The sequence below is a fragment of the Neopsephotus bourkii genome, unplaced genomic scaffold, assembly GCF_033783945.1.
Source record: "Neopsephotus bourkii isolate Nb327-2 ecotype Australia unplaced genomic scaffold, CSIRO-AGI_Nbou_v1 NB_1346, whole genome shotgun sequence".
Lineage (NCBI taxonomy): Eukaryota > Metazoa > Chordata > Aves > Psittaciformes > Psittacidae > Neopsephotus > Neopsephotus bourkii.
The window spans coordinates 2377436-2405232 of NW_026901826.1; the positions used below are offsets into that span (position 1 = coordinate 2377436).

General features: G+C 39.5%; 1 protein-coding gene across 7 annotated transcripts in view; it reads right to left on the reverse strand.

Moving 5' to 3' along the window:
* Positions 1-19840: 19840 nt before the first annotated feature.
* Positions 19841-27797, reverse strand: part of STS (steroid sulfatase) — a 102716-nt gene continuing 94759 nt past the window's right edge. For 6 of the 7 annotated variants that reach the window (XM_061366510.1, XM_061366506.1, XM_061366508.1 and 3 more), the window contains one exon: positions 19841-23215. In XM_061366510.1, the coding sequence (XP_061222494.1) occupies positions 22863-23215 (353 nt within the window). In that variant the 3' untranslated portion in view covers positions 19841-22862. Of the gene's footprint in view, positions 23216-24717; positions 24842-27797 lie in introns of all 7 variants that reach the window. The other variant, XR_009727390.1, reaches the window with a different exon arrangement.

Below are 27797 nucleotides of genomic sequence, written 5' to 3' on the forward strand. Positions count from 1 at the left end.
AAATTCCTACAGAAAATGAGAAACATGAAGCATATAAAAATAAAATGGAAGCTGGTTTTCATTTTTGCTTGACGTAACAATACCTCTATAATATCTAGTTAAGACAATAACACTGACACACCAAATGTGAGAATAATAATTTTGGGTATGTTTGAGTCTTTAAATGTGCATTTATGTGTGTAAGAATGTAAGTGTATAGGAGTGTAGGAGATAGGCTCATTTCAGTGGTGCCCAGTGACAGAACCAGGGGCAAAAGGCACAGACTGATACACAAGAGGGTCTGAGCATCAGAAAACAGAAAACTGTGAACATGACTGAGCACTGGCACAGGTTACCCAAATAGGCTGTGGAGTCTCCCTTCACAGAGATGTTCAAAGTCCGTCTGGACACAGTCCTGGACAACCAACTCTTAAGTGGCTCTTTTTTGAGCAGGGGGTTTCACCAAAACATGTCAAATTCCTTCCAACCTCATCCATTCTGTGATTCTGTCATAGCATTAATAAATCATATATGATCAAAATAAAAAACTATGACCTTATAAAGTTTTCTGTTTGATTAAGATAAGCATCTTCCATAGTAATGCCATAATGGAAAATTAGGACTCCTTTGTAGTAGAATAAGTTCATTCCAGATAGATTTTATAGGTGTTAATTTGTGTGGATGAATGTAGATATTAAATATGTTGAATCTCTTTGACCCCCATATCCAAAGGCATTTAGGCATAAAATTTCTATGGACTGAAATTGATGAAACTATGATTAAATTGAAATTAACTGAATTTCCAGTGCCTAAATCTCTCTGACGTATTTTGTTGTCTCTCTTTAACAGGGAAACATGTCAAACAGTAAAAGCCCATCACTGTATACTTGTCTTGGCACAGCTCTCGTTTCTTGAGTGGCATGACTGACTCTGTGTTCTGTAAAATTACCAGTACTAAAACTGATTTTTAATGGAGTTTTCTCCTCTTGCTACCCCTCCAAAATGTATACAAATATTATGAAAACAATAACTCAAAATTAAAGTAATGCTGTTAATGTATAGAGTTTTATATTCAGGTTTGGGGTTTTTTTTCAAATAAGGCACTTCCTTATAATTTTCTTTGAATTCTGTAAAGACAAAACCAGCTGCTATACTGGAAAAAGATATGAGATATGAACAGAAAACAAGAAAGACAAGTGAAAAGTGAGAGCTAAAAATGTAGTGCAACAATTTTTCTTGAATTTTTGTTATGCCTGCCTCCCAAAGGCCACTTCGGATTCTGGACACATTTTTTGCCTCGTAAAGACTAAATAACATGTGCTATTACCATGTCAGATGAGCATATCTATACAGACCAGCATTAATATATATTGAACAGTTCATAAGAAAGATATCATTGGTGATTTAATTTTTTTTTCACATATTTGCAGTTCATATTCATTCATCAGAAGCATTCTTTGAGTTCTTCTTTTAAGTCAGCATACTGCATTCTACCACTTAGTTTGGGAATATTGGATGTATCTGACATAATTAAAGGCAGATTTTCACATCAAGGTTACGTGAGTTACGTATATCTGTTAAAGCATGAAGTATTTGCTATGTGAGGTAAACAAGAAGACAACTGGATAGTATGGATAAGCTGTCAGACATGTCAAAATATAAGTTTTTTTTAATTTGCAATCAAAGCATGAAGTCAACAATTATATTCACTGCAGATGGGTGCTCCCTTGACTGAAAAAACAGCAACTGCAAACATCCCCCCAGAAAAACCCACATTTTCCATACAGAATAGAAAATCTGCTGGAGGAAATCAAAATATGTTATTGTTTATTTTGAGCAATGCTAAACCCAGTTTTTTGTCATTTACTCTTTTTACTAATTGACTGATAGACAGACATGGAGCCACCAAGGCGTTAATGCAGTCATTCTGCATGCTAGTTACTAACTCCTGATGTCAGACCATCTTCTTTCCAGTGGGAACTATGGCTGGCAAGACCACATGGTACCAGTTCTTTTTTTTCTTTTTTTGTGTCATTCAAACAGTTCTTTGATATTAGAAAGATCTGCTCTCATTTGGAGATACTTACAAGCATTTTTGTAAAAAAGCGACTGATTTTGCAGTGAGAAGGAAAAGCAGCAATGCAGAAAAGCTATGTCTCTGCAGTGACCTCTGGTTAGCTTCAGCTCCAAAGGCAGCAGGATCTGGTAGGCTGCAGTTCCTGACTGATATTCGTTTGCTTGCTGACTAGCAGTATCATTTCAGATGTATGTGAGTAACTACAGTTAATTATTCTCTGAATATAATCAAGCTCTAGCTCAGACTCATCTTACATTTCATGAGTTTTGCATCCACTGGAAATCTGAACTGCAACTGTACACAGGCATCTCCTATTGTTCAGCAAACAGATTACACAGGTGTTTAAATAGGACAAAAGTATTGGAAACGCTAGCAACATCCAAGCATCCTGTTTCAGCATATCTCCCATCTGCAGTCTGCCATCCATTTCTAGGCTGCCATTCAAGAGTCTGTTTTTTCAAACTCTTCTCACTTTGATCTGATTTTATATTCAAACTATCACTTTGTGCATACAAATTCCTAGTAGCTCTTGTGCACTCAGTTGTTTAGCTTCAGCACTTACAGTGAGAAACCATGTAACTGAAAGATAAAGCTCCATGCCTCCATTTATTTGAAACAAGGTGCCTTAATATTCTGTATATTTTAAATACTCTTTGCTTGATGTTTCCTCAATTTCTCATGCAAGTACATTGCTTCCACTGAGATTGAATTTACAATAAAATTTACATTCAATGGGTAATGGTCTCCCCTTAGATGGATGGAAAAGAATTCTTCTCTGGCATCTTTTATTGAAAAATTCGGTTTCTCCCCAGTGTTAATCTTACCACCAGCAAAATTGACTGTCACAACACAGTTGTCCAGTGTAATGGGCTAAAGTGTATAACACAGAAATAAGAAACAACTAGTAATTAAAGTTCTTATTCTCACAGGCTTCATTCTACACTGTCCTGTCAAGAAAAGGGGAGTTAAAAGACAGCCCCTAGTTGCTATATAGGGCTCCTGATCCATCACAGGCTTGGGATTGTCTCCCTTACTCTCTGAATTAATTTTATTCCTTTGAGAAGAAATTACAGCTGGTATTTTAAACTTTTATGTTTCAGGAAGCATTTGCTGGCTTCCTCAGCAAGTACTCTTTCTTTATTCCCTCTTGGTTATATTTAAATAACTTCGTACTTTCCCTGTCCTCATTTTCAGGTTTATTTCATACTTTGACTAATGTGGTTGATATTCCCTACAAACATAGGATCATAGTTTTATAAAGCAGCATAAATGCCATGTCTGCTTGGTACAGTACGGTACTTCAGAGTCATCAGTTCTTGGGATGGGACTACAAGGAATAATGCGATTTTGCCACCTTCTGCCAGCCTGTTTCTTGTGATGAGAAAGCTCCAACCTCCAATAATTTAAGACCCTGTCAGTAAGAAATATTTTCCTCTCCTTCCAACCAATGAAAGATCTTTTGCCAAGTATTCCTCATCTACTGAGGATGTGGCAGGAGGCACGGGCATGGGATTGGGTCTGAGGCATCACAGTATCACAGTATCACAGTAGGTTAGAGATTGGAAGGGACCTCAAAAGATCATCTAGTCCAATCCCCCTGCCGGAGCAGGAACACCTAGATAAGGTTACACAGGAACGTGTCCAGGCGGGTCTTGAATGTCTCCAAAGAAGGAGATTCCACAACCTCCCTGGGCAGCCTGTTCCAGTGTTCCGTCACCCTCACTGAGAAGAAGTTTCTTCTCAGGTTTAAGTGGAACCTCTTGTGCTCCAATTTGTACCCATTACCCCTTGTCCTTTCATTGTTTGCCACTGAGAAGAGCCTGGCTCCATCCTCGTGACACTCCCCCTTTATATATTTATATACACTAATAAGGTCTCCCCTCAATCTCCTCTTCTCCAAACTATAGAGACCCAGCTCCCTCAGTCTTTCCTCATAAGGGAGATGCTCCACTCCCTTAATCATCTTAGTTGCCCTGCGCTGGACTCTCTCCAGCAGGTCCCTGTCCTTTTTAAAACTGAGGGGCCCAGAACTGGACACAATATTCCAGATGAGGTCTCACCAGGGCAGAGTAGAGGGGAAGGAGGACCTCTCTCGACCTACTAACCACCCCCCCTTCTAATACAACCCAGGATGCCATTGGCCTTCTTGGCCACAAGGGCACAGTGTCGGCTCATGGTCACCCTGTCGTCCACCAGGACCCCCCAGGTCCCTCTCCCCTACACTGCTCTCTAACAGGTCGTTCCCCAGCCTATACTGGAACCTGGGGTTGTTCCTGCCCAGATGCAGGACTCTACACTTTCCCTTGTTATATTTCATCAAGTTATTCCCCGCCCAGCTCTCCAGCCTGTCCAGGTCCCTCTGGATGGCAGCACAGCCTTCTGGCGTGTCAGCCACCCCTCCCAGCTTAGTGTCATCAGCAAACTTGCTGATAGTACACTCAATTCCCTCATCTAAATCGTTGATGAATATATTAAATAATACTGGTCCCAGTACCGACCCTTGAGGCACTCCACTAGATACAGGCCTCCAACTAGACTCCGCCCCATAGACTACAACTCTCTGGCTTCTCTCCTTCAGCCAGTTCACAGTCCACCTCACTACCCGATCATCCAGACCACACTTCCTCAATTTAGCCGCAAGGATGCTGTGGGAGACTGTGTCAAACGCTTTGCTGAAGTCGAGGTAGACCACATCCACTGCTCTACCATCATCCATCCACCGCGTTATTTCCTCATAAAAGGCTACGAGATTGGTCAAGCATGACTTCCCCTTGGTGAAGCCATGTTGACTGCCCCTCATAACCCTCTTATCCTTGATATGCCTTAAGATGGCACCAAGGATAAGGTGTTCCATCACTTTCCCAGGAATGGAGGTGAGGCTAACCGGTCTATAGTTACCCGGGTCCTCCTTCTTGCCCTTTTTTGAAGACAGGAGTGACATTTGCTTTCCTCCAGTCCTCAGGCACCTCTCCCGTTTCCCAAGACTTGGTAAAGATGATGGAGAGCGGTCTAGCAATGACCTCAGCCAGTTCCCTCAGCACCCGCGGGTGCATCCCATCTGGACCCATGGATTTATGGATATCCAGATTGCTCAACTGATCTTTAACCCATTCCTCATCAACTAAGGCAGACCGCTCCGTTGACCTATCTTCATCCGGGGTCTCAGCGGTACAGGGCTCTTCAGGACTGCCTCCAGCAGAGTAGACAGAGACAAAGAAGTCATTCAGTAACTCTGCCATCTCTGTATCTTCTGTCACCAGGGCACCCGTCCCGTTCATCAGCGGGCCTACATTGCTTCTGGTGTTAGTTTTACCTGCCATGTATTTGAAAAAGCTCTTTCTGCTGTCCTTGACCCCTCTCGCCAGCTTTAATTCCAAGGAGGCCTTAGCCATCCTAGCAGCTTTCCTACATCCTCTAGCAGCAGCCTTATATTCTTCCCAAGTGGCCAGCCCTTCTTTCCATGACCTGTAAACTCTCCTCTTCCACTTGAGCATACCGAGCAATTCCCTATTTAACCACGCAGGTCTCCTGACCCTCTTCCTCGACTTCCTACGTGTCGGGATGCTCCGATCTTGAGCTCGGAAAAAAGCAGTCCTTGAACGTCAACCAACTATCTTGGGCCCCTTTCCCTTCAAGCAGCCTAGCCCACTGGATTTCCCCCTAGCAATCGCTTGAAGAGGCCAAAGTTTGCCCTGCTAAAGTCCAGGGTTGCGATTCTACTTGCTATTCTACTGACCCTACCACACAAGATCCTGAATTCTACCATCTCGTGGTCGCTGCAACCAAGGCAGCCCTCAACCTTCACCCCTTCAACCAGACCCTCCTTGTTAGTGAGGATGAGATCCAGCAGCGCACCTCTCCTGGTTGGCTCATCCACCATTTGCATGAGGAAGTTATCATCCATACACTGGAGGAACCTCCTGGACTGCGGCTGGGTTGCCGAGTAGTCCTTCCAGCAAACATCAGGGAAGTTAAAATCCCCCCACGACGACCACGGCCTGTGACCGTGAGGCTGCTGTCAGCTGCCTGTAGAAGGCCTCATCAACTTCCTCACCCTGATCCGGTGGCCTGTAACAGACCCCCACAACAGTATCACCCCTGCCAGCCTGCCCCTTAATTCTCATCCACAGACTCTCGACTCGCTCATCATCTGTCCCCGGACAGAACTCAACGCATTGTAGCTGCTCTCGCACGTAAAGAGCAACCCCACCACCCCGCCTGGCTGGCCTGTCTTTCCTGAAAAGGACATAGCCCTCCATGACTATATTCCAGTCATGTGAGCTGTCCCACCACGTCTCTGTAATTGCCACCAGATCATAATCTCCCGACTTAACACAGGTTTCCAGCTCCTCCTGCTTATTTCCCATGCTGCGCGCATTGGCGTACAGACATTTCAGGGAGCGAGCCGAGCACACCGATTTCACCCTAGGATTACAGGAGGCCTCCCAGTCTTCATCAATTCCGGAGCGCTGTCCCACTGAGGCAAGCCGAGCTACAACCCCATCCCCCCTTCAAATCTAGTTTAAAGCTCTCCAAATGAGCCCTGCTAATTCGTGCCCCAGCATCCTTTTACCTCTGTGCGATAAATCTTTCCCACATGCCAACGTCCAGGCCGGTGCCCTATAAAACCAGCCGTTATCAAAGAATCCAAAGCCCTGCCTGGAGCACCAGCCTCGAAGCCAATCGTTTATGGACTGCATTTTCCCATTCAGTCCCACATCATCAACAGAAGATGGAAGGAGCGAAGAGAAGATTACCTGAGCCCCAGAGTCTTTCACCATCCGCCCCAAGGCCCTGTAGTCTTTCTTCATCTCCCTCAGAGTGCGGGAAGCAAGTTCCCCTTCACCCGTCTGGAAGACCAGCAGCGGGTAGTAGTCTGTCGGGCGCACCAGGTCGGGGAGCACCCTGGTGATATCCCTGATCCGGGCTCCAGGCAGACTACACACTTCCCTATGATGAGGGTCAACTCTGCATATCGGGCCCTCTGTTCCTTTCAGAATGGAATCACCCACTACAATGACCCTTCTTTCTTTCTTACCAGAGGCAGTCTTGAGGTGCGAAGTCAACCGCTTTTTCCTATGTGGCCTTGTAGGCGGGCCTTGCACCACATCCTCACCTACCTCTCCTTCCAGATCCAGGGCCTCAAACCTATTACAGAGGGACACCTGGGGAAGCGGGGGCAGGAAGGGAGGAGGGCTGCCCACGACACCGAACCGGAACTCGCTTCCAACCCTCCTCATCTTTTTGGTCCCCTAACTCCGGGCGACAGCTACATGACAGGGGCTGTCTCAGTCCATCCCCCCTCTGTCTGAGAGGGCAGGGGGGTCCATCCTCTTTTGGGGGGTATCTCCCTGGAGCCGTTCCAACCGGTTAGCCAGGGAGTTACTCCAGCAGTCGATCTCCCTTTCACACTCCCTGATGCTCCTCAGCCTCTCAACCTCCTCCTTAAGTTCAGCCACTAAGCCAAGCAAATCTTCCACCTGCTCACACCTCACACAGGTGGAATGCAGTCCTCCCTCCCCCGGCAGCAGCAGGCTCTGGCACTCCCTGCATCCAGAGATCTGAACAGCCACGGTTAGGGCCGGGATCTCTGTCTGCGTTAGCCAATACCTTTTGCAAGCAGTTGGTAGGACAAACCAGAAAAATCACATTACCTTCAAAGCCACCTTCTCCTTCCCTTTTCTCCCTCCCATTCCTCTGCTCTGTCACGTGTGGTGCCATTTGAAACATGTGAAGGGTAGCACAGATAAAGTCAAAAGCTTGGGAAGAAAATAGGCCAAAAATCCTTAGAGCTGCCTGCTCCAGTACTGATGCATCAGGGAGACAGCAAAGCCCTCCCCAGAAATGCAGCTCTGTTGGGAAATGTGTCCAAAACTGACCCAGTCCTGTGGAAAAAAAAACAAACAAACCCAAGGAAGAGCAGGGGAAGTGTGTGGTGGTTGAAAGGGCTGGAGCCACAGGATTGACTTAGGCTGAAATAAATGTCCCTACCTCAAACTACTGATCACCCACGACAGAGGCGCCAGTTCCAGTTGTCCCAGATTGAACAGGGCTGGCAGGCTTTTTATGATAAAAGCAAAACAAAAAACCCCAACAAACAAAAAAACATAGAGAGAACCCCCATAAACGTACAGCTTTACCCTGTGTATTTTTTTAAGCCTTTATAGCTGGATTGAGAGGGGAAATGCAGGCACTGTGGTTGGCAGTTCCAGAGTTCCTACTGCTGCATTTAGAGGATGATCCTGTGCATCACGTCTGAATTAATGGAAAAATTAAAGTGGTATGTCATGGTGGCTTAATTGATGGCAAAGAAGCTTGTGGTGAGGAGGCAGGAGAGTCAACACTGTAGCCACACAAGATCAATGTTATGTATATCAGTATTGATGTGAGCACAAGATTACGCATAATAAATTGTTTAAAATAGCAATAATTAAAAGGAAAATGACAATGAAACAGATTCAAGGAACGCGCACTGACTGATAAATAACTAAATTTCAGAAGTTCTTTACCAGATCAGATGTATCATATTAACACAGAATAGTTACAGTTCAATGAGGACCTTAATCCTTATTGCCTCAGTTCTAGAGCCAAAAGACTTACATTCCAACAGAGGAAAAAAGTGTCGGAAAACAAACAAAAAAACTTCCACTACAGTCCCTTCTTTCTGATCATTAGGAATCAGTCTCTATCTGATGAGCTTCTCTGGGATGAAGAATACGGTTGTTCATTATCCCGTATCTTTCATGTGAAAGGCCCTTGCACACCCTATAAATTCAAAGATATGGATGTGGTAAAAGTACTACACATGATAGAGAGTAATTTCTTAGCTGTATGTTTTTGCTCTGCTTCTGTAATCTCACTCAAGAATCTGTTATATAACACTAAGCTGAATGGGACCTATCTGTGCTCTGGCAGTAACAGAATGCCCTTCTGAAACACTGAAACGATAACATCTCTTGATCACTGAAATAATGTATGCTTCAAAGACTTTTAAAAAAGAGCAAGCTTCACAGGGCAGAGGGCAGGGAATACTCACAGAATACTGTAATAAATATCACAAACCCCCCTTGCTGTCTACTTCAGACTTTGTATACCTTGGAGAAGAAAAACTTTGTATTCTTTGGAGAAGAGAAATCTAAACTGGCTGAGAAATGCCCATTTAAGCAATGTTGCATCACAACAAAATGTTTTATCTGGTAGCAAAACATACAGTATCTAGCTCTCAGAGTTAAGTCACAGATAGCTGGGTACGTAGTATTTGAAATGTGATCCCATTCTAATTCTGAGTTGATATACAGATTTATATCCTTGATTGTAGGCATCAGGCATACATCCTTCCTTTTAACTTGCAAAAATGCTTTCAGGGCATACACAAGAGCAGTGCCTTACAGAAAAGAGGGGAATGACAACACTGACTTGCCAGCAAAATTATTCTTCTATTTTCCACTAAGAGAAGATAACTTTTTGTCAAAAATAAAAGTTTTCAATAAAAATATATTCATTTGTTACAAAAAAGGAAAGGGAATGGAAAAAAAGTAAAAATTTGCATAATCTGAAAACAAGTATCTCAATAAAATACACTGAAGAGAAGGTAAAAGGGGAGAAAGGGGAAAGGAATAGCTCATGAAAGAAAAATAATGTTGTGAAAGGACTTCACTTAAGATAAAAAGTAATAAATATCCAACTAATTTCATTTCATCCTGGTTTTCTCTACAATTACACAACCAAATGTTTCACAATAAAAACAAAATTCAACAAGTCAACATGACCCCCTAGTACCAAATATATCTTGCCCACCTTCAGATGAATATTGTTTTGCTACGGATAGTTCTTTGAAAATATTGCTGTAAAATGTTACTGTGACTACACATCTCACAGTTTGAATCTCAACTAGTGTGGCAAACATTTGAAAAATAATTTAAAATGTATATTCTGTAACTAGTAATCATGACTTTACAAGTACCACATCACGTCTCAAAGCTTTCAAGTACCACATGACATCACAAAGCTTTCAATCACCTCCTGCAGCTCCATCCTTTCATAGAATAATGTTTTTCTGCTGCAATTTAAATTCCTTCTTTTTTTCTTTTTTTCTTTTTTTTTCATGAAGGAAAACTGTTTACATTAAGAATCCATTTATTTTCCTAGATTCCCAACACATAACATGTATTTTTATTTTGTTGTATGTTTTTGATATTTCAAAGAGCATTCAGTGTGAGAGAGGTATGCACTTTACCATTCTTATATCTTATGTGAAGACATGTGCAATATGTTTCTAGGGAATTGTAATTATTGATGAGGACTTATTAGAATAATTTTTGCCTATCAGTGCTATGGGTAAAATGAAGAACATATTGTCAGTGTCACCTGTTCTGGCACTTTGCAGGAAGCAATTCAACAGCAACTGTGGAAAATGAGATTGTAAAGTTTAACAGCGTAGAGATCATAACAATCATTTTAATGAAGTTTTAGAAGTTCAAATTATACTATTTCCCCCCCCCCCTTTTTTTTTTTCTCCAAAAGGTATTCTGAAGGTTTATAAAGGAAACCTAATGATGTGCGTGCTTGCAGATGAAGAGTTTGTCTATCAATATTCTGGAACTGAAAACACAACCAAGGAGACCTCTTTGCAATATGCTATTTGTTGGTGTGCCTTTAGGGCAAAATAGTTGCATCATTTTGTCTGAGAGCCATGGCAACATAGATTTGCAAGATCAAGTCAAGACTGAGTTCAAAGGACCAGGTTGTCAGCAACATATTAAAAGAAGTCAGGTCTGGCATGGATCTCCAGATACATCTAAGCAAGTTAAACCAAGGCTTTTTAACTGTCAGCATTATTTAATCTTTCTTACTGATACAAGGACACTGAGAAAAAGATGAGACCAGACAATGTTGTTGAATGGGCAGCATCACACAATGGATTCAGAACCTGTTTTCAAAGGGATCCTAATAATAAATTAGTTTAAGTAAATCAGACAATTCCTACTGTATTGAAAGCTCAAAAGCCTTTCCTCCCAAATTTTTTACTGTTTAGTGGCTCTCACTGAATGCAGTCATCCTGAAGCACTACATATTTTCATCATATACCCTTGAATGACAAGAAGCCTATTGTAGCCAGGGAAACCATGTAGGCCAAGTCTTTTTACAAAAAGTGGCATTCAAAGAACTGATAAAAATGTTCACTTTACATTTTAGGGCTGAGTTTGCTTTCTGCTTTGGTGAAAAGAGTGTCTTTGTTGATGCTACAGCTTAGTTTCGCTGGCGTATTTATTATTTTGTTCTGGTGCTTTGATCATGCATACATGTCTTTCTTCTGATAGGTCTTCTCACTGAGCTTATGTGAAGAAAAGGAGAGGAAAAGTGAGAAGAGGAGAATGAGAATTGTCCACCAGTTATAGGATCCTAGCTGCAGATTCACTTAATTGCACAGGTGTATCTTTTGAAGCAGTGATTGAAACTTACTCCTAAATCTCATTTCCTCATTTCCTTAAATTTTCACCCTGTATATCTCCCATTAATAATTTCTTAAAGTTGGTAATGGTGTTTATCACTTTTCCAGAAAATGCTGCTTCTTGTTGATGATGAAAATGAGCAAAATCGCAATGGCATAAGGAGTACATAAATGTGATGGACAAAAAATCGAAGAAAAATATAGACAGACACTTCTATGAAACTGAAATCTGAAATCAATCTTTCTGACTTCTTAGCTATTTGACACACACTTGTTCCAATTAATTTTAGTAACACAAATCCAAAAATAAATAAATATTGAAACATCGATAAAGGAACCATACTCGTTATTAATATCTAGGCATGATTTACACGTAAGGTGAATAGTGGAACTTGTAGACAGTCTACTAAAATTGTAAATTATCTCTCTTAAGCAATCAGTTACATTGGGTAGGCTTCGTAATATGATAGTCTTTACATAAATTAAGATGATTTATTTTTTCTAATGAATGTTGACACGTACATGTTACTTTTGTCAAGGCAGTTAATGATGCATAAGAATGGAGAGTCTGATAGTTCAATTCTGAATATTTTTTGTTTTCACTATTTTATGTTCCAGAATGGTTCACACAATATAATATTTAGAAATATCTTGTCTTCTTGTTTTCTGCAGGATTACTTTCTATGTTCTGTATTGTGCTCTTCTGTGAACTAGGAATCGCTAGACACAGGAACAAGCAATTTGGATCACAGTTCATTTAGACAGTTGCCTGTCTTTTCCATCAGAGGAAATATGCATCACCTTTTGGATACATTGTTTCTTTGATATATTGTGTCTTGATGCATTGTCTTTTCTCTATAGTAATGTCAATGCTGACAATTCATAAAAATGTGTGGGGAAATGTATGCTTGTATACATGCAAAAACAAAGGAAAAGCATGCACTCTAGGTCTGAGTCAAGTATTTTGTTAACTTCAAATCACGTCAGGTTTGGTTATGTGACTGTACTTCAGATTTCCATACAGCTAATGTAGATGGAACAAGGTTTTTCTTTTTTTTTTTTTTCTTTTTTCTGAGCTTACACAACTGCTGGTTTGTCCCAAAAATTATTTGGTTTATCATAACATTGACCAAAATAGTCTGGTGAAATCACACTTAAATCCTTTTTTTCATTTTGTTCAGAGAGGAAGAAAAGACATGCCATAAGCACTGTTAATGATGCTGGAGAATACCCTCTGTCGCAGATTTCAGATTCCAAGCCCACTACTTCTGGATTGCTTCTTCCTCTAAAATTAGCTTTGAGAACTTCTATTTCAGCACATCTGGAGGAGGAACCTATGTGTGTTATTTCATTGCTTACAATTAATTTGAATATATTAGACTTTCCTCTAGAAACCTTCAAAGGCATCTACATTTCTGCACTAAATATGTATGTATGAAAAGTAGGCATTTAGAGGGACTTTCTCCACTGTGCAGTAATAATAGCACTTCATAGATGTCTAAGTTAAACAGATTTTTTCCCATCCAAGACTATAGGATAAACCAGGTGCCTGGTTTTCCCTACTCATCCCAGTGAGAAATGTTTAAGTCTAACACCACCCACAAAAAAAATTGTAAACATGTTTTCTTATTCTGGTCTAGATTTTTTAATTATTTCATGTCTTAGTCTCTCTTCTGACTATTAAGGGCAGTGGAACTGGTGTTTATTTTTAATTTTTTTTTAATATCTTTATCTGGTTAGCGACTAATTCATATACTCCATGCTTACATCAGTTTTCATATCTTTCGGTTTATTTCCTGTCCTGCCAACAGCTATTATTATTTCTATGAAGCCATAAGCCAATATAATGGTAGTTAATGGTGGTCTTAGCTTTTTCTAACTCTGTGTGAAAAATGCTTCTTTCATCTCTCATTTAAATATTTTTGTCTTCTGTTTTTAGCAGTGGAATCTACCAGATTCAGCGTTGCTTCTTGTGACCCACATGAAAAGGTACATTTTACAGCTAGATAGTAGTTGACCGCTCAGTGCTGTTTTATTTATCCCCCCTGAAAGCTTTTCATTGTTCTGTTAGGTTTATATTATCTTTTTTAGCCAGCACATTTTACATCATGATCTTTACAGTAAACAGTATCCTAGTAACAGAAGCCTTGAACTCAGAGACAAATATTAGCTTGCATTGTATTTCCAACAAAAAGCAAGGCTGGAAGCAAGCTTATAAGTATCTGATGGGCACAGCCTAAGCTTGTGGAATGGGAAAGGATGAAAGCACCCTTTAAAACTTACACAAGATTTTTGGTTTAGAATAAATTAAAGATATCGATAGTAAAATATTATAAATTACTCAATCTGCACGTCTTCTGTTGGTGAAGGGTCTCACTCCGCAAAGTTCCTGAATATAGTGGTATGATGAAGACTGTTATCTTGCAAGCATGTGTTCAAATGCCTGGCTGGACTAGGATCTCTCTGCTCATATTCTTTCTTACTAGATATATACTTGGTCATGTAATAATACAGACTATTAAGAAAAAAATCATTAAGGTACTACAACTAGTTTTATACCCAATATAATGCAGGCTAAACATTTTTAACATCAGAAAAAAAATGCAAAAAATGAATAGCAGATGGAGTCCTAAAATAATGTTTCATGCATAATTCAGAGCAGTTTATTTGTTTGCTTGGCTAAGAAGCATTTCTGAAGAGATGAAGATACAAGAAGACAGAAAATGTACAGTATGCATATAACTATGTAAGCTTTTTAATTACAGTAGGTAAACATTCTTTATAACAGAGATTGACTGTGGTATATTAAATGAGATTTTTTTTCCAGAAGTTCAGCACTATTCTTCAAGTCAAGTTCTTTCAACACAATCATAATTATTTGCAACAGAAAATGTAAATTGGAAAAGATCTTAATTTATTGTGGGCAAAATTCTAGAATTCAATAGGATATTTCTTTACTGATTTGCAGGGCATGATACAGACAAAAGGAACTGAAGATCAGTGTCAAAAAACAAGTAAACAAACAATTTTAGCTTTTAAAAAATTACTTTAAATGAAATTTAGGTATTGAGTTCCAAAACTCTGATTGTGAAAATCTCCATTTAGGTTAGAGCCTTTAAATTTCATATATGCCTCACTTTTTTAAAAAAGATTTTAAGGAGTCCAGGAGACAGAAATGGGATTCAGCTCCCTAAACACAGATGTCTTGAGATTTATGCTGTTTATACTGGTTATTCTGTATCTTTGTTTTTAATCTATGCAAAAGCAAGAAAAGAATATTCGTAGGCATGACTGATTTAGTCCTCACAAAGCTGTACAATCTAGGCTAGACATATCTTGGTTTTCTCTCCCCTAGAGAGAAATGGAGAAGACCTTAGCTCTAGATACCTTCACTGTAAGTGCATAAACTTATATAAAATAAATCTCAGACCTACATGTACACTTCTATCTACAGTGATTCTACATCCTTCTGAAGCCAGGGAATACATCCTTCTTATGACATCTAAGGACTCTGATCCTACTTTCTGAGCGCTCCTGGCAATGCAAGAATGAGGTTCTTCCTGCACAAGCACAGTTTTCTTTCAAAACCCCAAAGAAGACAGAGGATATTTTTGAGCCTTTCCTCAACTTGTTTCGAGATGGGTCGTGTAGTTAAAACAAAGCCTCCCTAGAGCAGCTGACTGGGTGTGAGAAGAGAGTGGGCAAGGAGAAGCACAGTGCACTTTCTGCCCTTCCCACAAAAGCTTTGCCACTGTGCAGGAAAGACTCCCAGACTCATGGGGTCAGGAAGCATGTTAATGGCGACAGAAAGTGACTTCACAGTCATAAGGTATGTCCCTCTCTGCTCTAGAGGCAATCTGTTCCTTATGTTATTAATCAGTCTTGAAGTTTCATAGCAAAGCTGTCATTACAACCTATGTGAGTGCCTTTACTGCTAGGGAATATTACCCTCTTCCTGATTCCCTGGATTTAAAATTGTTTACTACCGAGTGGCACAGTTTCAACCAGAAGATGAAGAGTGGTTTGTTTTTTTTTTCATTCCCAACCTGTACACTTCCCTAGATCTTAATTTTATCTCTCAACTCACTACTACTACTGCTACTACTACTACTACTATGACTAATACTTTTGTCCTCTAAACTTGCTTGTAGATGTGTGCTGTGATGAACATCACAATCTTCTTTTAAAAAGAGAAAATTGAAAAAACTTAGGCACCATGTGGTGTTGCCCATGTCCATTTGGTCCACGGACTCTGTACCTTCTCCCCTAGCAGAACAAGGCCAGCCAGTGCAGAATGAGATCATGGCTGGGGCCCATAGCTGGTGTGAGAAGATGAAAAGCATGCCCTAGGCTTCGGTCTGTAAACACAGAAAAGCTTCCTTATTCTACCCCCTTCCTGACTATGTATTTCTTTGTCAATCTAGTATAATTCACAAGCTTCTTTCAGGAAAGCTCAAGGTTCAGTACCCTGAGAATCAATTGGATAAAAGTTTATGCCACAGCTTCTGTTAAAGGGTTGGTGCCTTATGAGTCTAATTAGCAGGGATCTACTGGTAGCAACTTTTCAGTGAAAAGAAAATATTCTTCTCCAGTTTGCATTGCCTTCAAGTCATAAAAGGAACATTGGTTTAATCAGACACACTTCCTCAAGAAGCTCCTATGACATTGCTGCCTTTCCATGGTTTTCCCTAAGATAGCTTTACGGATGTAAAAGGTTTCTTTGAATGAAAAGAGGCTGTTATGCTGTTAGATCAAGATGATCATGATTAAGACCTTGACCATGGTTTTAATCTGTGAAGGTCAGAGTCTGGATCTCAATAGATGATCACTTTGATTCATTTTACGGGGTAAAATGCTGTCCTGGTTTTGGCTGGGATAAAGTTTATTTTCTTCCTGGTAGCTGGTACAGTGCTGTGTTTTGGCTTTAGTATGAGAACAATGTTGATAACACACTGGTGTTTTTAGTTGTTGCTCAGTAGCTCTTACCCCCATCAAGGACTTTTCAGTCTCGTGCTCTGCCAGTGAGGAGGGGGACAAGAAGCTGGGGGAAGAGAGGGGATAGCAGAGACAGGACACCTGAACCAAAGGGGTATTCCATACCACAGCACATCATACTTTGTGTATAAACTGAGGGGAGTTATCCAGAAGCAGTTGATTACTGCTCAGGGACAGGCCTCTCGTGACTGAGTTTTTTTGAAAGATAATCAAAGAGGGCTGTGATTCAGGAGCATTAAGCTCAGTATCAGAGATCATTTCCCTTTATTTTTTAGTCAGTATGATAGGGGAGAAAGATGGAGCATGAAGCAGCTCCTTTTGTGAAAAATATGCTTTTTAAAAGCCTGGTGAATCATGACATATCACTGATGACTGTGTTTTCATGTGTATCAGACAGAGAGGTGTTAGGACCTGAAATTCCTGTTCTAACAGTCTTCCTGGAATTTAAGCAGTAATTCAGAGAGCGGCATTCATCAGTTGCTTCCCCATGCATTAAATATGAGTGTAAGGCTGACAGTTACAAACCAATCAGCAGATTTTCGTAAACCTGAATATTTTGTCAGTTTGGCAGGAGGATGTATAACATTAAAGATAAAAAATGAAAGAAATGCCCACACATGATACAAACTTCTAGTAACCTTTTTATCACTATCAGCACTGGGAAACCACTTCTAAAGTTACGGAGCAGATGTTTTCATAGGTTGGTTTTCCATTTGTGAGCAATGAAGACCATATTAAAACAACCTTATTCTCTTGCAGTCCAACTTTAGTCCATAAGGCTTTTAAGATGCTTTGTATCTAAACCTTTGCAATAAATATTCTTACCTAAAGCAACTTCATATCAAGTTCTCTTAAAGTGTCACAATGAAGGGTTCTGCTGTGCAATTTCCACCCTTTCACAATATTTTTCACATGAATAAGGTACAATAAAATATTATCTGCATAAAAAGGCTTTATTACTTTATAACTGTAGAATAAATAACATTGCAGGTATTTTTGTAATTGAGCTGACCATACATGAACCTGTTTCCTTCAAATAAATAGGTTGTTTTTTTTTCAAGGAAAACACCTGTGGAACCATTCTGCCATAGGGAAGACTAGCATTAACCTACAAAGGGAATCTAGCATGTTTATATTAAAGGAATGTTCTCTAAGTGTTCAGGAGATGCTGTATAAGCATTGCAAAGCCTATAATCCACATTCTGAAAGGTCTGCAATGTTTCGTATCATTGACAATACAATTAGAGATGTGAGGATAATCAAGATGGTTTTATTCTTAATAGCCAGCATAATGCAAGGTACAGCAGAAGTCAAGAATTCATCATCTTTCCATATGCATAAGAAACCTTCCATTGCAGAACCTTTTGTTGGCACAAGCTCACTGCTTTCAGTGTTCAACTAATGGGTTAAAGCTGCTGTGGGTAGTCTTAAAAAAAATATTGCAACATCCTTTGTTTGCTATACAGATGAAGTTTTAGGAAGAATCTTCTTGGTTTTGATGCAAATTAAACTAAAAACTTTTTGGTGTTTCCCAGAACACAAAAATGCTCTGGAAAAGCCATATGTTCTATCAGGGTGTTTCCAGAACTCCAGGAGATATTTGCAGATTCAGCAGCCTGTAAAACTGCGAGTCCCTAGAGCCTGGCTCTCTTCTTCCATCTTGCAGGGAACAAAATGTGTGACTGTTGCTGTCTTAGACCCAGAGCTTCAGATCAAGATCTGTCACCTCCTGAATGGTGATTCAGGAGCAGCCACCTTGCTATGTTTACTCAGAGGCAAGGGATCTATCACCCTGTGAGTGCCCAGCAAATTTTGAAGGGACAGTCTGAAACTGAAAGGTACTGTTGCAGAACACACTGCAGTTCGGCTGCTGCAGAGGTGACCTCATTCCTCCTGGTCACCTGCAGTCCCTGCTAGACCCAGAGGAACCACAAATTCATAAGGCTCTGACTTCAGGTTGGAGATAAGTCCCTGAAACCATCTGCTCCCTGGTGTTTCCCAGTGCAGAGTGTTGCTCTCTGGCAGCTGTTTCCTCCTGATCACATGGCCAGCCACACTGCTTTCACTGTACTCAGGCAGGGTGGACTCCTCTTGAAAGTGAGCTCCTTAGAGCATATTTCAGATGCTGCACAGGCACGCTAGATGAAAGAGAAATGACAGAGAAGATTAAAAGTTCTGGCTTATGCACAGGACCATCATGTCCTAATGTAAGTCAAAACCCACTATGTTTTAAAATCAGAACTTAGGATTTTTGTAGCTATGTTTGTCCTATTTTTCTTTCTTTTTTCCATTTTTTCCTATATCAGGTGACATCTTATATGAAATTTTCTATAAATTGCCCACACATTTGAACACCCAGATCTCACGTTACTACAATGTGAAATAAACTATGGCTGGCAAGTGATGATACTCACTGAGCTGTGAAGGATACTGACAATATTCACTTAATTCTCTGCAAACTTTCAGTTGGATTTCAGTGAGCTGACTCCCATTTCCAAAGGCTCATATTTCCTTTTCATTTTTCTTTTTTCTGACACAGTAATTTGAGGCAAGTCAGGACATCTTTATTTTTAAGAGCCAGGAACCTGTGACATCCAGTCCCTGAGGCTGAAATACTATTTAAATAATTCCATGTAGTCTCCTCTGTCTGCTAAAAGAGAATAAATATAATTAGAAAAATGTGACTAATATCTTTCTCTGAATCCTCAGCATGCATCTCTTTTAGCCATCTATTCTCTTTCCTCCGGGCCCCAATTCCACATGTGCTAAACAGTAAGCACAGAACCTATCTATAAACCTGAAGCTAAGGGTATCTTATACCTCCTAATATAGGGGGATCTTCTAAACATTAGTTTTCAAGCTCTTAAGCTGTGCCTTCTGTAGAGAAGGTGCCTTACTGACTAGAAAATGCACCTTCACCAGCTTACCACTTTCAGCATTTTTTGTTCTTTCAGTATTCCCAATAGTTAGAGAAGTACTATTATCTGTTGGGCACAGAGGAGGAACTGAGAAACAGTTAAATGACTTGCCCTGAGCCATACAGGGATCCTGTGCAAACTAGGATGTGATGCTGTTAAATAATACTGTAAAGAAAAACACTTCCCTCTGAAGTTTAACTCCCAGTTTAAACCAACATATTCTACAAACAGGCACCATGTTACAATACCAATGCTAGTTAAATGATGGATTGAAAATAAGTCTCGAAGTACCAGAGCAGTACATTCTCCTTGTGCCTTCCCTGTTCATAAATTGTGAATCACATATATCCCATCAATAGTGTGTTGTGAAAAATCAAGGTTTTCCTTGTTAGATCAGGCAGTACCATTACAAAAATGGTGTATCACGCTTCTCATTTTATTTTGCAGATAAACAAGGACTACTTTAATTGCCATGATCTAACATGCCATCTCCAGAACAGAACATACAGTACTGAAGGGTATAATACGTCTGCAATACAGGGAAAGTTTATTTTAGGCATTAAATGAAATGACATTAACATAGAGTATGAAAAATACTGCCCTGTTCTTAATAGAATCTTTCTTGAAGGAACAGTTGTAAAAATGGATTTCATATTTTACTGCCTGTCAAAATATTAAATGTTGCACTAAGTTATATTTTGGAAATATGAAGCTTTTGCCACAAACAAGAAATAACTTCTATTATTCAGGGTGTCCTGTGTGTGTTTCAGTTTCTTAGATTTCATAATGCAGAGTTAATCCTTACTAGACATCAAGTAAGGAGGAGGTTAGCAGTGTCACGAAGCTCTAAAAGTCAAATCTTTTCATCAAAACCACTATTTTCTGATTCATTAGGGCAAAATATCCATCATCAGTATGACAAGCAAACAAGAGGACCGAGTGGAAGAGAAATATGTAGAAAAGTGAGGGTTGTGGGGCTTTTTAGGAAAGATTAGAGAGATGGCACCAAAACACAAGAAGGATATGAAAGAAAGGCTATATGCAGGCAAGAAGAAATCACAGGAGTAGAAAAACTATGATTTTTGATACCTCAGTCAGGCAGCACAGAGCAGCTGTGGTGCCTAACGAAACAAACAGTTCCTGCACCTGCAGAAAGAAAAGAAATAATAGCAACATAGCATCTTCCCAATGAAAAGAAGTAGATGTGAATGTCCTTGAGAATATAAATTGAGATCCCTGTCAAGGTCACAGCCCAGCAACCATGGGAACAAAACAGATCCAATGGCACCAAACACCTTGTCTGGGTTACTGCTGTATACATAACACACAACATATTTTTTCACATATGCTTCAGCAGGAATATTTGTTCAAAAAGTTCTGTATAAGCTGTGTCAGAGCTGCAGGAGCCGGAGAGGGCATCCCCCCATGCTGTGGTGATAAGTACAGGAGCAGCTGGCACCCTGGCTGTCCACTGCAAGGATAAGCATGCAGGCACTGGTGCTGTGCCCCAAGGGGATCTTGGACCACATGGTGAGCACCAAAAATGTGGGATGTGTGGATCCTGCCATGGTGCTAAGAGGCAGTCACTATCACTGCAGAAGAATACTTCTATTCAAACCGCAGGCATCTTTCTTTCTAAGTGTATGTAGAATATTAAGTGGTTAATTAAAGCAAAGAGGAAATTATGCCCCATGACTGGCCATCTGACAGACTTCCAGGTACAATATAAACTGTCCTGAATGGTTATCAGACACATATCTGAACAGTCTAACTTTATGAGCATACACAGGACTTTGCTACCTACAGAGAACTTGCAGAGCACATATTTAAGATACACAGTCATGAAAACAAGGAGAAACATCAAAAACAGGACTTCAAGGAAAAAGTACAACATTTCCCAGGACAGACATATGGATATTGTAGAGAATGAAATTTTGAATGAAACTGCAGCAGAAAAATCAAATAAAGCCCAGGTTTTACAGACAGAGAAATATACCATATATCACAATATATTTTTACAGGACAGGCTTCAATAGCTCCCAAGAACTAGGTCACAACCTTAATGTTGGCTGACTGAAGCTACTGCATTACTATTATCACTGAGCACTTTTTCCTCAAACAGATTTTAATACATTATTCTATTGGAATTAACCAGTGTCTTGTGATAAGGAGCAAGCCACCCTTCATTGTCAGGCATCAAATCATTTTAGTCTTCTGCTGATATATTTTCCTCTGGTACAATGTGCTAAAGAAAATAGTTTGCCTGCATGTAGAGTGGAAAAAAAAAAATTGCCTGAATAAGATGTAGATAAAAATGGATATAAAAATTAGTCCTGAAGTACTGTATATTTCCCAAGGCTAAGAACTCAGACAGTTATATTTAGCTTTAAATGCTCAAGTCCAAGTTTCTTCTCAGAAAATGATAGATCCTATTCAGAGAGTTTAAACTATGGCAAAGATATTTAAAGGAAGATCTCATTTTATTCATTTGTGATCACACTACATTCAGCAGTAAAACAATAGGTATGTCATAGACAGTGAAAGACATCTGTGTAGTATCGTGTGAATTTGGAACTCAGATATCAAGTATGGACCAAATTTTTCACTTTTTAGCAACTGGGCTACGACCATAGGGGTGTATCCGCATCAGGGATTGAAGGATTTGGGTGGCTTCAGAGGTTATAAATTTGGCTTGCAGATACATATACATATGGCACACACTCAGGCATACTTGAAGTCGTTTCCTTTTGAAACAAAGGTTGAAACCATACAATAGGACACTAGCTAGGAAGCACTGTTTTAATATGAACAGAAGGTCTTTGCTACATAGCTCTCTACGCTATTATGGCACAAGCAATGTTAGATTTTTGGCAAGCTGTTATAATTTCATATCCATAATACCTGATAGAAATGCTGTTGCAGGTGTCCTCTTTACCTCTCAGTTGCTAAATTATAGTAACAAGTGTACCTCTCCATTATTATCTCTGTATTTTTAACTGCTCTGTAATGTCCTACTAATACTGGGTAGCACTTAGCAAAAGAGGACAGGAAAGTGTGCATTTAGTGATTGTAATTGACATAAACTATAGGCAAATTTCTTGCTGTGAAAGAAGAAAGCTGAAACTGAAGATATCTAGATAATTATCTCATCTAGAAAATGTCTACAGCCTGCCCATTGGTAGATAAGGATGACAGCTTGTGCTTCATACTGATTCTTGCATTATAAAGATAGAAAAGGTGTGTCTTGCCCTTCTGTTGAAACATTTTCTTGACTGAAATCCTCTTCTACAATGATGCATTTGAAGACAGGTGCTCCTACATAACAAAACATTCTGAAGTCTGGTACCACAGTGGTTCAAGTCAGCTACCCACACTCTCTTGTTCCAGTTTCTGAAAGGGAATTGCAGCTTGTTTATCCTGAACTGACCTCCAGCAGGCTCCTTTATGAATCATGATCACAGTAGCAAGACTGAAAGAGAGATGAGCAGCACAGCTGTAGCCATGGTTTCCAGAGAAGGTTGTCCCATGACAGCTGGTTAGGGACAGCATGGAGGGATCTGGTGTGGTTTTCTATTGCCAGGTGTATGACCCTGAGGATTTCATAGAAATGTCTCTCTGTTTTTGGAGTCAGTGGGACTTTCTCTTCAGGGTCTGTGGAGAGATCAAAGAGCAGTGGGGGATCATGCCATGTGATGAATCTTCCATGGCAGAAGCAGACATGAGAATCATAGCAACCATTGGAGTCTTCCGGACTGAAGTTTGGAGTGAAGAAGAAGACTTTCCAGACAGATTCACCTGCAGTTTACAGACACAAAACAGCTGGTGATAAAATGAAAAACTGAAAGTTCCCTAGTCTTATGAACCTCTAATTTACACGACAGGAAATCAGTCTTTTAATACAACCTTGCTCTGTAGAGGAACTGCAATATACTGAAAGAATAAAACAAAATTGAGCAAAACAAAAATAAGCAGAACACACTGATTTTCAGGCAACACACATTTATGAAATAATTATGATTATTTCATTCCCTTGGACGGATTCTGATTAACTAAACCATAGAATGCTTAAAAGAACTTTGCGTTTTTACATAAACTGTGCCAAGAAGATTTGCATAAATATTTACTAAGCCATTGTACTGTCTCCTTCAGGACTTCTTAAAATGTACCTCTGCCCCTTGACCATATACAGACATTTCTGGGTCATGTCTGCTTTTCATTTTACTAATAAAAACAATTTCTTTTTTACCTTTTTCTCTCTTCCTCTCTTTTGCGTATTCAACTATTGCCCCCTGCCACATGCTTTCATTGCAAGCACCTGGAGACAGTTTCTTACATTATTAAATGTGATGACATGAAAAGGTATAATGGAAGTTAAATTGCTCTCTTGGGCCTCTAGATGTTTTTTTTTTCCAAAAATAAGTAACTGTTACAGTGGTACAATTTTTAGGTGATGCTGTGCTTTGTAAAATGGGAAGCAAAGGTCTTCATTTGCAGTTTGGCTGTTCTCTTTCGGCTTAATTTGCTGTGTACAGAAACTGAACTAATGTAACTTCAGTTAGAATTTTCACTGTTTAAAAATACTAGTCATTTCCTGGACTAAGAATAAAGAGATATCAATTGGCTCCTTCAAGAAGCACTCTTGAACAGAAGGTACACTGGAGAATCTGAAAATATTGAACAGGAAAGGAGTAAACAAAAAAAAAAAGGCTGCTATCTTCCTGAACTATCACAGAACAGACAGGAAAGGCAGGCAGGGAAAGTCCTCCCACAGCCAGGGAAGCATACTGTTCTCCAGAAATGGACCAGAGAATCACTAAATAGATAAAACCCCCTACTTCGTTCTTAATAAAAGTAGGACACTAATCATTAGTAATTTGCATTCCTCAGCACCCTACTGCAAAAAATATTTATGTATCACCTCTTTTTTTTTCAGTAATGGAGGAAAAACTTTTTTGGTATTTTGGTGAATAGCTTGTTAATGTAGCAATGAATAGCCACAGATTTATGTGCACTACAGTGGTTAATATTCATTAATCAATTCATCAGTTCAACAGAATGGAAAACACTAGAACATGTGGGAAGGGCAGAGATGAATTGGTATATGCCAAGCTGTAACTATATCATACTCAATTTTTTAATGTAAAAGCAGGTTTAAAGAAAGAAATGTTTCAGTGGACTAAAGACACACAGGCTGCAGTGCTAGTCTATAGCATGAATTTAAAGGACAGTATGTGACCTTCAGATTCTTTACAGCTTCTTCTATCCCACAGCATTTTTCACATTACAGGAGATTTTACCTTTTGGAACCAATTCAGTGGCAGAGCCTGGAGACTTCCAGTTCACTTCATCTGCACTTAAATCAGGGTCGGAGGGGTGATGGTTATTACACACATTAGACTGGGAGAACCCTCTGAATGTTGCCTGGAAGCCAGCAAAGGGTAAGGAGCTTTAAAGGCTGAGAGTGACTTGCAGGCACAGACAATAGGATGTGGCAAGCTTTAAAATGCTCTGGTTGTGACAGCCACAATGGCACAGTCTTACTGGAAAAAACAGAAGGGGAAGGGAAGGGAAGGCAAGGCAAGGCAAGGCAAGGCAAGGCAAGGCAAGGCAAGGCAAGGCAAGGCAAGGCAAGGCAAGGCAAGGAAAGGCAGCATTCCTTCATCTACTTTTTGAATAAGATTTTGAAAGATTGGTTTGATACTTGAATCCTTTGCTATTTTCACAGAATTGAAATAAATAAACAAAACTTCTCCTAAAATTCTTTGAACTTATGCATGGAACACTTCCAGGAGCAGATATATGCCTCTTATTTACTGAGATTTAGAATTTACATTCTGGGAACATACGCAATTCCATTCTAAATATTCCTTCAGGCCCTTTAAAAGTGTTTAGTTGGCAAGATGGACAATGAATAACAGAAAAAGCCAAAGGCCTTTATTAATCAGTGCACTGTGCACCTTTGTAGAGTACACAACATTTGCCCTGACTGAGACTTTGATTCAGGGCACTATAACACCTTGATAGAAAAAGAGGGAAAAAAAATTATATAGCTATTAAAATAATAAAAAAATATAGCTATTAAAATGTCAATTAATATGATTCCGGTAAGGCCATGCACATGAGAACTTTGTGGTCAGGGTGTCTTACCACTCATCTATCTTTCGTGCTACAGTTGTGCTGAATGACATTGAAAGGAAATTTTCAACCAATGTTTTTGATCTTGGGCACTGTATCACCAGGCAATTTAAGGGCTTATAAATAGCAATATAAAGTTGGGGATTTTGAAATAATGCAAGTCAGTACAAGCAGCTCAAGTAGGTAAGACATGGGGAAAAGGGAGAAACAAGGCAATTGTACCTTCCTGCCCCCCCCCCAAATAAAGAATTGTTCAGGTTTTGCTCTACACAGAGCAGACAGCATGTTGCAGCATCAGGTGTGGGGTTGAGGAGAGAGCATGTGTGACATCACATTATGTCTGAATCACACTGCTAGTGTTTTGAAGAGCTAGTGCTAATTTGTTAGCTATGCATCTATATAATGTCATGATCACACTGCACAAAACACTGAGCTCTGCAAGAGCAAAGTCTGTTATTATGTAATGTTCATCTGTTGCACTGCAGCGATGTTTCAGCAAGGATCTGGGACTTCATGTGGTGCTGGAGGACAGACTTTAACTGCCAATTTCCTAAGCATTATAAAACTAACGCATATCTATCAGTGTCTGTTGCTGTGGAGCAGCCAGTGTAATATACTAGGAGACATAAAGAGTTGTCAGACTTCTAATCTGTAAAGCTGATGAACTGTATAAGACTCAATATTAAAAAGTAAGAGCTCTCTCCCAGTCTCTCTCAGCTGATATAAAATCTCATTTTGTCAGAAGGTTAACTACAAGGATCAAATTAATCTCTCAGTAATTAATGATACCTTTGTTCTGCAAAGCATCTGGATAGTAAACTCTCTTTATACAGAAAGATAACTATATGTCTCCTCCTCAGTGAAGTTAGTAGTAAAATTGTCAGGGCTCCCCTGCAGTCAAGTATATCAGGTCCCTTCCAAAACAGAAGGCAAGTTCTAACTCTGTAGCACTCTTAAAGATACTATCCCAGTGCTTCACGGCTACTTTATTTTGCATCCATTTTTCCTGCAACTCTCCAGCTCTCTGAATTGTCCAGCAATTTCACCTATTCAACTCTCAGAACACCTCTTCCCTTCACACATTAAGAAAAACAGAAACTGCAGAAGCTGTACATCTAAATAGTCGCACATTAAAATCGGTTGTAATTAGTTCTAGCAAACCTGCTATGAACATAATTGTTCAGAGTTTTCCCTAACAGACTCCTGTTTTAGTAACCTTTACTCATCTATTTATTCTCTCATACTTGAACAGACAAACAGTTCCAAAAGACAGTCATCAGTCATGAGATCAAATAAAAGTCTTTCAGTAAGTTATAGTAATATTTCCAAGATGAAGTAACACACTGGATAAGGATGTAATCTCTGTTATCACTTCTTAATCACTGATGGCTAAACGGTGTTTTTTGATAAGCAGTCCTTGAAGGGAATAGAAGCTATTGATGTGTTACTGTCTGGATCTCATTTTTACTGAATTAATCTATGACTTATAAAGCTTAGTAGCTTTATAACTTTGCTGCAACTTATCTCCTTTGTTCACATAATGTTGTTTATTCTTTCTGTAGAAGAACAAGTTAAACGAGTCTCTTCTTCACTGTAAATTGCAGTGCTGGTCTCTCCTTGACATCAGATGCCTTTGAGCATAACCCTGTGGGCATAGCGTATTCATGTAAATTGCCTACAGACTTTTCCTGTATCTCAAGTGTGCTCAATAACCATTGTCAACTCCTACACTCCTAGACCAAGCTCTTCAATGTTTCTACAGAGTAGCCTGAAAATTACATTCTTCAGATAACTCTTGTTATTAGATTGAATCCTTTCTTCCCACTTCTTGTATCTTTAGAATCATTTATTAGGTTCTCTGCTAATCTTATCTAAAATAGATATCACATGCGTATATATTCAGATCTTCAATAATTTACCAATTTAGAAAAGGTTTCTGTTGTGAAATCCTTGTAGAGCTATATGTAGCTCCTAGAGAATACTATCTGGTTGCTATAAAGAAAACACAGGCATTATTTTAATGACTATGTGAATTCCTCAAACAGCTAATAAAAACCTGGTATTTGAGTTTAAAAATTTGTAACTTCATTATTCTTTCAGTATTTTATATTTTTTTAGGTACTTGTTTTAAGTATCTGGGTATCCTACAATGTTATATTGTCACATCAGTCAAAAGACAGTACATTATTTCCTGTAGTAATAGGTGGAGAATGAGTGATATTCAAAAACATAATGTTACTTT